The sequence below is a fragment of the Ambystoma mexicanum genome, chromosome 4q (assembly GCF_040938575.1).
Source record: "Ambystoma mexicanum isolate Mex_15411 chromosome 4q, UKY_AmexF1_1, whole genome shotgun sequence".
NCBI classification, from domain to species: Eukaryota; Metazoa; Chordata; class Amphibia; order Caudata; family Ambystomatidae; genus Ambystoma; species Ambystoma mexicanum.
Window position 1 is genome coordinate 1,254,331,716 of NC_090928.1, and position 12,526 is coordinate 1,254,344,241.

Consider the following 12,526-nt stretch of genomic DNA (forward strand, 5'->3'; position numbering starts at 1 on the left):
AAGCAGGATCTGATGACGTCCATTTTAACTGTAAAATACCTAGTGGGTTTCTGACTTCAGTGCAATCACCGAGCTATTACTGTACAGTTCCTCACTCATTTCTCCATCAAAAACCTGCTCTATTCTCACACTGAGAGCAAGGTACTTACCTCGACCTTGAACTGGGAGAGTCCAACTCCTGGACATTTCATTAAGGGCCTTCTTCAGGTTTGTTGGACTTGTTTATTGTGGGGTGTCATTGTTTGCTACTAGGATGTTGCTCCCCCCCCCCTCGGTCTTGTCCGTACTCACCTTCCCGTTGCCATAGTACACCGTGCGCGCGGCTCACGCTTCCAGTGCAGTGTCTAACATACCACATGGGAACCTCTGGGCCTTTCCAATGGGGGTGGTTGCATGACTGAGTGATGCTTTGTATTAACGTCCTCGAGGCTTGTTGAGTTCCTCAAAGGGAATTATGAGTCCACCAAGACTCCACCGCATAGCGGCTTCTCCTACTAACATGATATCTTTGTTGCTCAGGTGTGCACCTACCTGCACGTGAAGGAAGGCGATAAGGAAAGGAAACTCACCTGCCACAGCCTGACCATGCCGCGGTCTTCCAAGAAGAACCCAACCAGGACGTGTTCTTCCCCCGCACCCCGTCCTGGCAGTGACAGCAGTGTGACTTTCCACACCATGCCCAAGATCAGCCCCAACTCGCTCCTCAACAGCCTGAAGAGAAAAGAAAAGGCCAACCCAGAGGCGCAACGGCTGACGGTCCAGAAGATCATGGGCGAGTCCACCAACAGTGCCAAGAAGCTGCCCGAGATGAACGTGCACGGCACCAGCACCTGGCCCCTGAAGGGGTGCCGGAGAAAGGCAAGGGCACCCAGCCCCACCGCAGAGGGGTTCCTGGACTACATGAAGAACCCACTGGTGGGAGCCATCGATGCTGAATGCGGTGCTGTGAGGTCAGCGCTTGACTTCAGCCAAGGAGACTTCAGGTGTAGGACTGCAGGTTCTGCGGGGTCACAGGCCGCTCTTGGGAATTATGGCTGCAGACATCTTTCGTTGGGCTCAGTCTTGAGCCTCGAGCTTCCCAAGGACTTAACTCTGCTGGGAAACTTCCAGGACAATATAAAAATATCCCCTGAGGGGCCTGAAAGGTTGGGAGGTATGAGGGAGGACTTGCAATTGCCCTCTAAAAGTCCTTCCTGCTGGGAAGGATCAAGTGCCATGGAAATGGAGGCCAAAAGTACAGAGCCTCAAATGTGGAGGCCAAAAATGGAAACAGTGATGCTCGAGAGAGTGATCGAGCAGCGGGCAGTTGCCACAGAGGTTCTGACCAAAGAGAAGGCTCTACAGAAACCCTTTCCCTTTTCTGAGGAGACTGCCCAGACCATAGATTCTCATGGAGAGAGGATCCAAACGCACGCTGCAGAAGTTCTCGGATCTGACCGGTTGACCAACATGGGGACGAAGGGCTCAACAGAGGACTTACTGGACTTCAAACTGAATCGACTGTCTCGGATCAGCGTCCTCCATGAGCAGATGGACCACGAGTGGGACAGGTTGGCAGCTAGAATGAAGACCTCAGGGACCAGACCAGAGACACAGACCAGCTGCTCCTCAAAACTCAAAGAGAAATTGACAAATAAGAGGGGGGTAAATTCTCCAAAGTCTACAACGAGGAAACTTGCCTGTACCGTTGTAGAATCAAAGAAAAGCGAGGGCTCGATTTCAGGTTCTCGACAGATGTGTGCCGCCAGTCATAGCCGCGGAGAAAGGATAGAAGCTCCCAAACATTTCTCCCCAACATTTCACCACACTCAGGTGGGTGTTAAACCCCTAGGCCAGCTCTCAGTGTTGCAATATGAGTTTGGCAACCAGGATTGTAAGTCCTTCAGTCCCAATAAGGCTTTATCATGTGTACGCAGAACGCAAACCCCTATAACAGCAGAAGCCTCGGCCAGCATTAAGCCGAAAGCCCTTCCTCAAGGCTGTCCCCCAAGCACCACAGAAGTCCTCCACCCCAATCATGAGCTTTTTGAAGAAGATGAGGAGGAACTGGAGGGGATCTGGAAGAATGTGGAGAGACACATGGGTCGACGTGGCAAGGAAGCCTTCCACGCAGTCTCGACCGAGGAGCTTGAAAGAGACGACGTACCGCATACAGAAACATTTGAGCCCCACCACGCAGACATTCCCGGCAGCCAGTTTGTCATGGAGTCCGCACCCAATGTACTGGTTGCCAAGTTCACATTGCCCACTGCGGCATATGTCCATTGGAAGCCGGAGCTCAAAGAACATCCCAGCGGTGATGGCGACGAGTCAGAACCATGCAAAGAGATGACCAATCAAAGGGTTCCTTCAGTCAATGGGGGTGTGTCTATGCTGCCTGAAGGAACTTGCCCAGAAGAACAGCTCATGCCAACCGACAGATTCAAGGCCGTGGAAAATGAGACAGCCAGCGATGCCAAGGTAAGATTCCATGAGAGATACCAAAATAATGATTAGGTGAGACGGTGGGAATTTGTACCGCAAGGGGAGATGCTTTGGGGTAGCAATCAATAGCTAGAAGGGGACAGAACAAGGATGCTATATGTCTTTGCAGTTTGCTTAAGGGGCCTTCTGCTAGCATTGATTAGCTAGAAGGGTACAGAGCAAGGAGGGTGTCTTTTACAGGTGGCTTAACCGGCCTGCCGCAGAGGGTTACGAAACATGATGTTTTTTTCCTCAGGTACCTAAAAGGTAAGATCCCAGAATGGGCAACCTGAACACAGTGCATATATCTATAGCATATCTCAGTGGGTTTGTGCACTTGTCATAGAGATGTGTGTGGTACATTTGCCCAGACTGGGTCCCTGCCATTGTTACTTTCATTTGCATGCCACCTGAAATTCTACTTTCCACTGAAATGGATGTATTGTTTGACTTAATACATCTTTACCGTTTAATCCATACATGAATTCCTTCTCAAACCTCCCAATTTAATTCTGTCATGTTCAGGGTAATTTTCCAAATGTTGGGACATTATATCCTCTCCTCTCTCCCCTGGAATCTGGATGAAGCGATGGCCACCATGACATGGCTCAGGCGCCCAGCTTCACACAATGAACACACCACACATCCATCCAGGTGTGCATCATTGAACATGCAGCTGCTGGCCTTACCAAGTCCAGCAGCGGTCCCAGAGAGTACAAGGGCTTGGGATATTCGTGTTATAAGGGATAACCCTTGATCCCTAATCCTCCTTCCGCGTCACCTGAATATGAGGTTGTCCATATTCCTGTGGGACTCCTACGCAGCGTGTGAGACTGAGGTCATTGAAAAGTAGACTTTCCAGGTGGTGTGACATCTTGTCCAGGGTGCCTCTGCAGCATTTGAAGTCCTTTGCCTGCCAGGGGCGGGAGGGGGGCAAGGCCAGTACAGCAAGGGTCCTTTGTTGCACACCAACAGGAGGACTCTTTCATCAGGAGTTCCTCAGATGGGAGAGTTCATTGATCCTCGGGCTGGTTCCCACCCTGAGGCCTCCAGGACTACCAGTGTTATCGCTGAGGGGTCGACTGGCTCTACCAGGATAGGCACCATGGGGCTGTGTGGCTCTAGTGCCAGACAATTGCTTGAGCGGCCAATGTGCTCTAGTAGCAGATCAAGGCCTCAGCGGGCGCCGGTATACGTGTGGGCTAACGGCCTAGCCCTGCGGGTAAAAAGCGGAATTGGGCGCACCAGACTAGACAGGTACCATGGGTGCCAGCTGCGTTCACTGGACCCTGACTTCTGCTGCATCTTGCCTGGCACTACAGCCCACCTCAGCAGCCTGTAAGGAGTTTAGGTTTAAGAGAACTTCAGTTGCATCTTGCCCGGCACTGCAGCCCATCTCAGCAGCCTGTAAGAAGTATAGTTTGAGAGAACTTCTGCTGCATCTTGCCCGGCACTGCAGCCCACCTCAGCAGCCTGTAAGGAGTATAGGTTTGAGAGAACCTCTGCCCGGCGCTGCAGCCCACCTCAGCAGCCTGTAAGGAGTATAGGTTTTAGAGAACTTCTGTTGCATCTTGCCCGGCACTGCAGCCCACCTCAACAGCCTGTAAGGAATATAGGTTTGAGAGAACTTCTGCTGCATTTTGTCCGGCACTGCAGCCCACCTCAGCAGCCTGTAAGGAGTATAGGTTTGAGAGAACTTCTGCTACATCTTGCCCATCACTGCAGTGCACCTCAGCAGCCTCAAAGGAGTATAGCTTTGAGAGAACTTTTGCTGCATCTTGCCCGGCACTGCAGTGCACCTCAGCAGCCTGTAAGGAGTATAGCTTTGAGATAACTTCTGCTGCATCTTGCCCGGCACTGCAACCCACCTCAGCAGCCTGTAAAGAGTATAGGTTTGAGAGAACTTCTGCGGCATCTTGCCTGGCACTGCAGCCCACGTCAGCAGCCTGTAAGGAGTATAGGTTTGAGAGAACCTCTGCTGCATCTTGCCTGACACTGCAGCCCACCTCAGCAGCCTATAAGGAGTATAGGTTTGAGAGAACTTCTGCTGCATCTTTCCTGGCACTGCAGCCCACCTCAGCAGCCTGTAAGGAGTATAGGTTTAAGAGAACTTCAGTTGCATCTTGCCTGGCACTGCAGCCCACCTCAGCAGCCTGTAAGGAGTATAGGTTTAATAGAACTTCAGTTGCATCTTGCCCGGCACTGCAGCCCACCTCAGCAGCCTGTAAGGAGTATAGGTTTGAGAGAACTTCTGCTGCATCTTGCCCGGCATTGCAGCCCACCTCAGCAGCCTGTAAGGAGTATAGGTTTAAGAGAACCTTTGCTGCATCTTGCCCGGCACTGCAGCCCACCTCAGCAGCCTGTAAGGAGTATAGGTTTAAGAGAACTTCATTTGCATCTTGCCCGGCACTGCAGTGCACCTCAGCAACCTGTAAGGAGCATAGGTGTGAGAGAACCTCTGCTGCATCTTGCCTGACCCTGCAGCCCACCTCAGCAGCCTGTAAGGAGTATAGGTTTAAGAGAACTTCAGTTGCATCTTGCCCGGCACTGCAGCCCATCTCAGCAGCCTGTAAGAAGTATAGTTTGAGAGAACTTCTGCTGCATCTTGCCCGGCACTGCAGCCCACTTCAGCAGCCTGTAAGGAGTATAGGTTTGAGAGAACCTCTGCCCGGCGCTGCAGCCCACCTCAGCAGCCTGTAAGGAGTATAGGTTTTAGAGAACTTCTGTTGCATCTTGCCCGGCACTGCAGCCCACATCAACAGCCTGTAAGGAATATAGGTTTGAGAGAACTTCTGCTGCATTTTGTGCGGCACTGCAGCCCACCTCAGCAGCCTGTAAGGAGTATAGGTTTGAGAGAACTTCTGCTACATCTTGCCCATCACTGCAGTGCACCTCAGCAGCCTCAAAGGAGTATAGCTTTGAGAGAACTTTTGCTGCATCTTGCCCGGCACTGCAGTGCACCTCAGCAGCCTGTAAGGAGTATAGCTTTGAGATAACTTCTGCTGCATCTTGCCCGGCACTGCAACCCACCTCAGCAGCCTGTAAAGAGTATAGGTTTGAGAGAACTTCTGCGGCATCTTGCCTGGCACTGCAGCCCACGTCAGCAGCCTGTAAGGAGTATAGGTTTGAGAGAACCTCTGCTGCATCTTGCCTGACACTGCAGCCCACCTCAGCAGCCTGTAAGGAGTATAGGTTTAAGAGAACTTCAGTTGCATCTTGCCCGGCACTGCAGCCCATCTCAGCAGCCTGTAAGAAGTATAGTTTGAGAGAACTTCTGCTGCATCTTGCCTGGCACTGCAGCCCACCTCAGCAGCCTGTAAGGAGTATAGGTTTGAGAGAACCTCTGCCCGGCGCTGCAGCCCACCTCAGCAGCCTGTAAGGAGTATAGGTTTTAGAGAACTTCTGTTGCATCTTGCCCGGCACTGCAGCCCACCTCAACAGCCTGTAAGGAATATAGGTTTGAGAGAACTTCTGCTGCATCTTGCCCGGCACTGCAACCCACCTCAGCAGCCTGTAAAGAGTATAGGTTTGAGAGAACTTCTGCGGCATCTTGCCTGGCACTGCAGCCCATGTCTGTCAATATGGGCTGGCGGACTAACCAAATTATCAGATTGTTCAATAAAGTCTTCCTCCTCAGTAAGACACCGGTCGTACTCCCGTTCCCTTTCCTCCTCACCTGAGCTTGAATTAAACTTCTTTCTTCTGGCGTGGAGAGTGGGAAGACTCTTCTTCTGTAGCAGGTAAGGTCGGCCTCGAAAGGAAGCCACCGCGGCTCCGATAACAGGAGGCACGGTGACCCCCCTCCGCGACGGACTAACAACGGAGAGAGGGGAAAAGCCCGAATGGCATAAAAACCCCTCTGGAGTACTTGAGCAGACAGGAACCAGATAACAGGGAAACTCGGGGAGCACAATCCGAACTATATCCAAGGTAGAGAGAGGGACCAGCTGAGTAAGAGAAAAGAGCCGAGAAAGAGACAGCCAGGAAAGGGAGAGAATTATGGATACCAACTGGGAATAGAAACACTGGGAAGGCTGGAAGAGAAAGAGCACAAGGGAAAGCGCAACTAGGGCCAGGGAGCCCCAATACAGCAAGGGCGGAGCACCGCCAAGGAGAAAACAATAAGGGAGCGAGAGCAACAGAGGGAAATCCGAAGTTGCAACGCGCCGAGCTGCCTAGCGTGTGGACGTAAATACGCATAGGCAGCGGCCATGTTGAAAAAGACTAGACCGATAATACTGTCAAGGAGAAAACGTGGCGGCACAATCAATGGCGGCCTCGCTTCCACCTCTCCCACAGCCGCCAGTGCCCAGCGGTCGTGACAGTATGCCCCCCTCTAGGGCGGTTTCCCCCGGGTTTGCCGGGATGTAGGTTGTGAAACTGGTGTAGCAAACGGGGTGCGTTAACATAAGATCGGGGTTCCCAGGAATCCTCGGATGAAGGGAAGCCCTTTCAGTGTATAAGATATTCCAGGCGTCCCTTATGGTAACGGGAATCCCTGATGTGGGAGACTTCGTACACTTCAGAGTTAGGGTCGGGCGGAATGTGAAGTCTGGGAACTCTCTGCCTTCTCTCATCAGCCACATAAGAGCAGAGCTGTGAAGAATGAAATGTCGGATGAACACGGCTGAGTGACTTTGGTAACTTGAGGCGGTAAGCCACTGGGTTGATCTTGGTCAGGATGGGAAAAGGACCTATATACCGGGGAGATAACTTGGAAGGTCTGACCCATCGGGGTAGAAACTTAGTAGACAGCATGACCTTCGTACCTTTCTCCCACATCGGTACTTGTCTCCGGTGGCGATCTGCTTGGTCTTTGTATTGAATGCTTGCCTCTTTAAGACTCTGTTTGGCAGATAAGTGAGCTTCTTTCAGCTGTGCCAAACTTGACTCAATCGACGGGATAGGAGTTTCCTTCCAGAAAGTGGGTATAATAGATCTGGGGTTATATCCATAAGTACAATAAAAAGGGCTCATACCTAAAGAAGCATGCATAGCATTGTTGTACGAGAACTCGGCAGTAGGGAGAAGATAAACCCAATTGTCTTGAGACTGGTTTACGAAACATCTCAGATATTGTTCAAGGGTTCCGTTTAACCTCTCAGTTTGGCCATTAGTCTGAGGATGGAATCCAGAAGAAAGAGCCCTCTCAATACCCAAAAGTTTGCATAAAGCTGACCAAAACTTAGAGGTGTACTGACTGCCACGATCGGATACAATCTTTTGCGGGAGACCATGCAATCTGAATATGTCTTTAAGAAAGACTTCAGCTGTGAGTGAAGCAGAAGGTATGCCAGACAGTGGGGAGAAATGCTCCAGTTTGGAATAGGTATCGACTGTTACCATAATGCATGTACACCCTTGGGATTTAGGTAAGTCGACGATGAAGTCCGTAGAAATGTTAATCCAAGGACCTGGAGGGATCGGGCTGGATTGAAGTAACCCCAACGATTTCTGGGTGGAATACTTGGTACGTAAACAAGTCAAACATCTTTGAATATAAGCCTGAGTGTCTGCTCGCATCTTGGGCCAAAAGAAGGTTCTTTGGAGGAGTTCAAGAGTACTGCGCAGGCCGCGATGACCAGCAACCTTTGAGTCATGACACCACTTAAGAGCTCGTACTTGAAGGTCATGTGTGGGTAGGATTAGTCTTCCTTGGTTGAAATACAGTCCTTCCTTTTCCTCGACAGGTAAATTTCTTAGAGTAGGAGTGGGACCTTCTAAAGAAGTATAAGCCCCCTTAACCTCTTCCAGAAAAGACGATACCACCAGAACGATCTTAGTACGGGGAAACATGAGTTCTTTCTGATCAGACTGGTGTACTTCGTTTCTTCGAGACAAGGAGTCAGCCACTTGGTTTTGAGAGCCTGGAATATACGTGATGGTGAAATGAAACTGAGCAAAGAAGTGTGCCCATCTGGCTTGTCGGGTGTTATAGCATTCCTGTTGCCTCAAAATCTGCAGGTTTTTATGATCAGTACGTATCTGAAACGGGTGCATACTTCCTTGAAGTAAGTGTCTCCATTCCAGACAAGCCAATTTCATAGCCAGTAGCTCTTTCTCGATGACTGAGTAGTTTTGTTGACTGGTTGTTAAGGTCTTGGAAAAATAGGCTATCGGATGTTCCATTCCGTGGTTGATTTGGAGAAGTACGGCACCTACTGCAGCAGCAGAAGCGTCGGTCTCCATAATGAAAGGTTTCAATTGATCTGGTTGCCGAAGAATGGGAGCCGTGCAGAATTTTCCCTTGAGACTGGTAAAGCTGTCTTCAGCTGCTTCATTCCAAAGAAAAGGTTTAGAGGATTTCTTAAGCAGAGAAGTGATGGGCAAGATAAGTCTTGAAAACCCCGGAACAAATTTCCGATAAAAGTTTGCCAGACCTAAAAACCTCTGGATGTCCTTTACAGAGGAAGGAGATGGCATGAGAGAATGGCTTCCACCTTCTCGGGATCCATGGTTATACCTTTTTCAGAGAGAATAAATCCTAAATAGGGTATGGATGATTTGTCCTTGATCGTGACTTGATTTAGACCTCTGTAATCAATACAAGGTCTCAACTCCTTTGTGTCTCTCTTAGGTATAAAGAATAATGAAGCACCAGCTGGGGATCTTGATGGTCGGATCAATCCGTTAGCAAGATTGTCATCCAGGTAGCGCCGGAGAACTGCCTTTTCAGCCAAGGATAGGGGGTACATTCTTCCAAAAGGAACCAAGGCCTGAGGTATGAGGTCTATATTACAATCTTCCGGCCGATGAGGGGGGAGTACCGAAGGTTGTTGTTCCTTAAAGATGTCAGCAAATTCCTCGAATATCCTCGGTAAATTGTGGATGGAGTTATTCTCAGTAGCACATATAGTTTTTACCTTTTCAAACATAGGTTCCGGCAGACACCTTTCTTTACAAAAAGAAGAGTGAAAGCTCAGCAGGTTGTCTGTCCAATTTATCGTTGGGTTGTGTCTGCGGAGCCAACCCATTCCCAATATCACAGGAAAATGGGCGGCCCTAATGATATCGAACTTAAGGAACTCGGAATGTAGTTGAATAGATACCTGGACTTCCTCAGTGGTGTGGGTTATGGGCCCGGAGCATAAAGGAGTACCATCAACTCCTTCTACCTTCTGGTCTTCCTTCTTTGGTTATCGGAGAAGGCCCACCTTGTCAGCCCACACAGTGTCTAGAAAATTTCCGGCAGCTCCACAGTCAAGCAAGGCTTGTGTCTCTATCTGTTGTCCTCTGAACTGGAGCTGAACGGCAACTACCATCAATCGATGGTCTTCGGAGGTTTTGGCAGAGGTCACAGAAAGGGTAGCATAGGAACCAGCTGACGCCCCTCGATAATCTGTTCCACCGACTACCGAGGGCGTTCGTTTCCCGGCCTCCTCGGGGGTACGTCAGGACAGTCCCTCAAAAGGTGTCTTGTCGAACCACAATAAAGACACAGATTGCCTTCTCGCCTTCTCTTCTTTTCTTCCGCTGTCAAAGGGGCTCGGGTGGTACCAATCTGCATTGGTTCGTCTCTGGAAGGAGGACGCGTAACAGGTGAGGAGGTCGACGTGTGGGCTTCAAGGGAAAATCCAGGAGGACGAGTCTTCTTCTTCTCGTTCTTTCTTTCGGTCATGCGATAATCGATCCTAATTATCGCCTTGATGAGATCGGAGAAAGAGTCTGGGCGGGGAATTCTGGCTAGTTCGTCCTTTAAGTCCTCCCGCAAACCCCTCCGGAATATGGTATACTGTGCTTCTTCTTGCCAACCAGCCTCCGCTGCTATTCGTTTGAAAGCGGACAGATAGGAAAGCAAGTCTGAATTTCCTTGACGCACGTCAAGGAGGTCTTCACTGGCTAAAAAGGCTGTTTCCGTATGAAGGAAAGTCTGTTTGAGAAGGTCTTTGAAAGCCGAATAATCTTGTAGCACTGGGTCAGATCGAGATACCAACGGAGTGGCCCATGCTAAGGCATTACCCGTCATGTGGGTTATCATGAACCCTACCTTGGTATGGTCTGTGGAAAAGGTGCCTCTTCGGAAAGCAAAGTGAATATCACAAGCATCAAGGAATTCCTTTACTTTTCTCTCGGTGCCATCAAATTTGCCTGATACCAAGGGTAGGGGTGGAAGATCGGCCGTAAGCTGTTCTCGAGCAGCAACCCTTAGTTGAAGGGCGGCATTGTCTGCCTTTAAAGTCTGAACCTCCTGACTCAAACCTTGTACGGCAGCGATAAGTTCCTGGAGTTGTTGTGGGGTTGCCATCTCAATATTTGGGCGTTGCAATCTGTCAATATGGGCTGGCGGACTAACCAAATTATCAGATTGTTCAATAAAGTCTTCCTCCTCAGTAAGACACCGGTCGTACTCCCGTTCCCTTTCCTCCTCACCTGAGCTTGAATTAAACTTCTTTCTTCTGGCGTGGAGAGTGGGAAGACTCTTCTTCTGTAGCAGGTAAGGTCGGCCTCGAAAGGAAGCCACCGCGGCTCCGATAACAGGAGGCACGGTGACCCCCCTCCGCGACGGACTAACAACGGAGAGAGGGGAAAAGCCCGAATGACATAAAAACCCCTCTGGAGTACTTGAGCAGACAGGAACCAGATAACAGGGAAACTCGGGGAGCACAATCCGAACTATATCCAAGGTAGAGAGAGGGACCAGCTGAGTAAGAGAAAAGAGCCGAGAAAGAGACAGCCAGGAAAGGGAGAGAATTATGGATACCAACTGGGAATAGAAACACTGGGAAGGCTGGAAGAGAAAGAGCACAAGGGAAAGCGCAACTAGGGCCAGGGAGCCCCAATACAGCAAGGGCGGAGCACCGCCAAGGAGAAAACAATAAGGGAGCGAGAGCAACAGAGGGAAATCCGAAGTTGCAACGCGCCGAGCTGCCTAGCGTGTGGACGTAAATACGCATAGGCAGCGGCCATGTTGAAAAAGACTAGACCGATAATACTGTCAAGGAGAAAACGTGGCGGCACAATCAATGGCGGCCTCGCTTCCACCTCTCCCACAGCCGCCAGTGCCCAGCGGTCGTGACAACGTCAGCAGCCTGTAAGGAGTATAGGTTTGAGAGAACCTCTGCTGCATCTTGCCTGACACTGCAGCTCACCTCAGCAGCCTATAAGAAGTATAGGTTTGAGAGAACTTCTGCTGCATCTTTCCTGGCACTGCAGCCCACCTCAGCAGCCTGTAAGGATTATAGGTTTAAGAGAACTTCAGTTGCATCTTGCCCGGCACTGCAGCCCACCTCAGCAGCCTGTAAGGAGTATAGGTTTAAGAGAACTTCAGTTGCATCTTGCCCGGCACTGCAGCCCACCTCAGCAGCCTGTAAGGAGTATAGGTTTGAGAGAACTTCTGCTGCATCTTGCCCAGCACTGCAGCCCACCTTAGCAGCCTGTAAGGAGTATAGGTTTAAGAGAACTTCTGCTGCATCTTGCCCGGCACTGCAGCCCACCTCAGCAGCCTGTAAGGAGTATAGATTTAAGAGAACTTCAGTTGCATCTTGCCCGGCACTGCAGCCCACCTCAGCAGCCTGTAAGCAGTATAGGTTTAAGAGAACTTCTGCTGCATCTTGCCCGGCACTGCAGTGCACCTCAGCAACCTGTAAGGAGTATAGGTGTGAGAGAACCTCTGCTGCATCTTGCCTGACCCTGCAGCCCACCTCAGCAGCCTGTAAGGAGTATAGGTTTGAGAGAACCTTTGCTGCGTCTTGCCCGGCACTGCAGTGCACCTCAGCAGCTTGCAAGGAGTATAGGTTTGAGAGAACCTCTGCTGCATCTTGCCCGGCACTGCAGTGCACCTCAGCAACCTGTAAGGAGTATAGGTTTGAGAGAACTTCTGCTGTATCTTGCCCGGCACTGCAGCCCACCTCAGCAGCCTGTAAGGAGTATAGGTTTGAGAGAACCTCTGCTGCATCTTGCCCGGCACTGCAGCCCACCTCAGCAGCCTGTAAGGAGTATAGGTTTAAGAGAACTTCAGTTGCATCTTGCCCGCCACTGCAGTGCACCTCAGCAGCTTGCAAGGAGTATAGGTTTGAGATAACTTCTGCTGTATCTTGCCCAGCACTGCAGCCCACCTCAGCAG

At 50.5% G+C, this 12,526-nt stretch overlaps 1 protein-coding gene across 2 annotated transcripts in view; it reads left to right on the top strand.

Moving 5' to 3' along the window:
* LOC138468335 (uncharacterized) overlaps positions 1–12,526 on the top strand; it is a 419,279-nt gene that overhangs the window by 341,046 nt on the left and 65,707 nt on the right. For both annotated transcript variants that reach the window (XM_069608850.1, XM_069608851.1), the window contains one exon: positions 520–2,460. In XM_069608850.1, the coding sequence (XP_069464951.1) occupies positions 520–2,460 (1,941 nt within the window). The remainder of the gene's footprint in view (positions 1–519; positions 2,461–12,526) is intronic.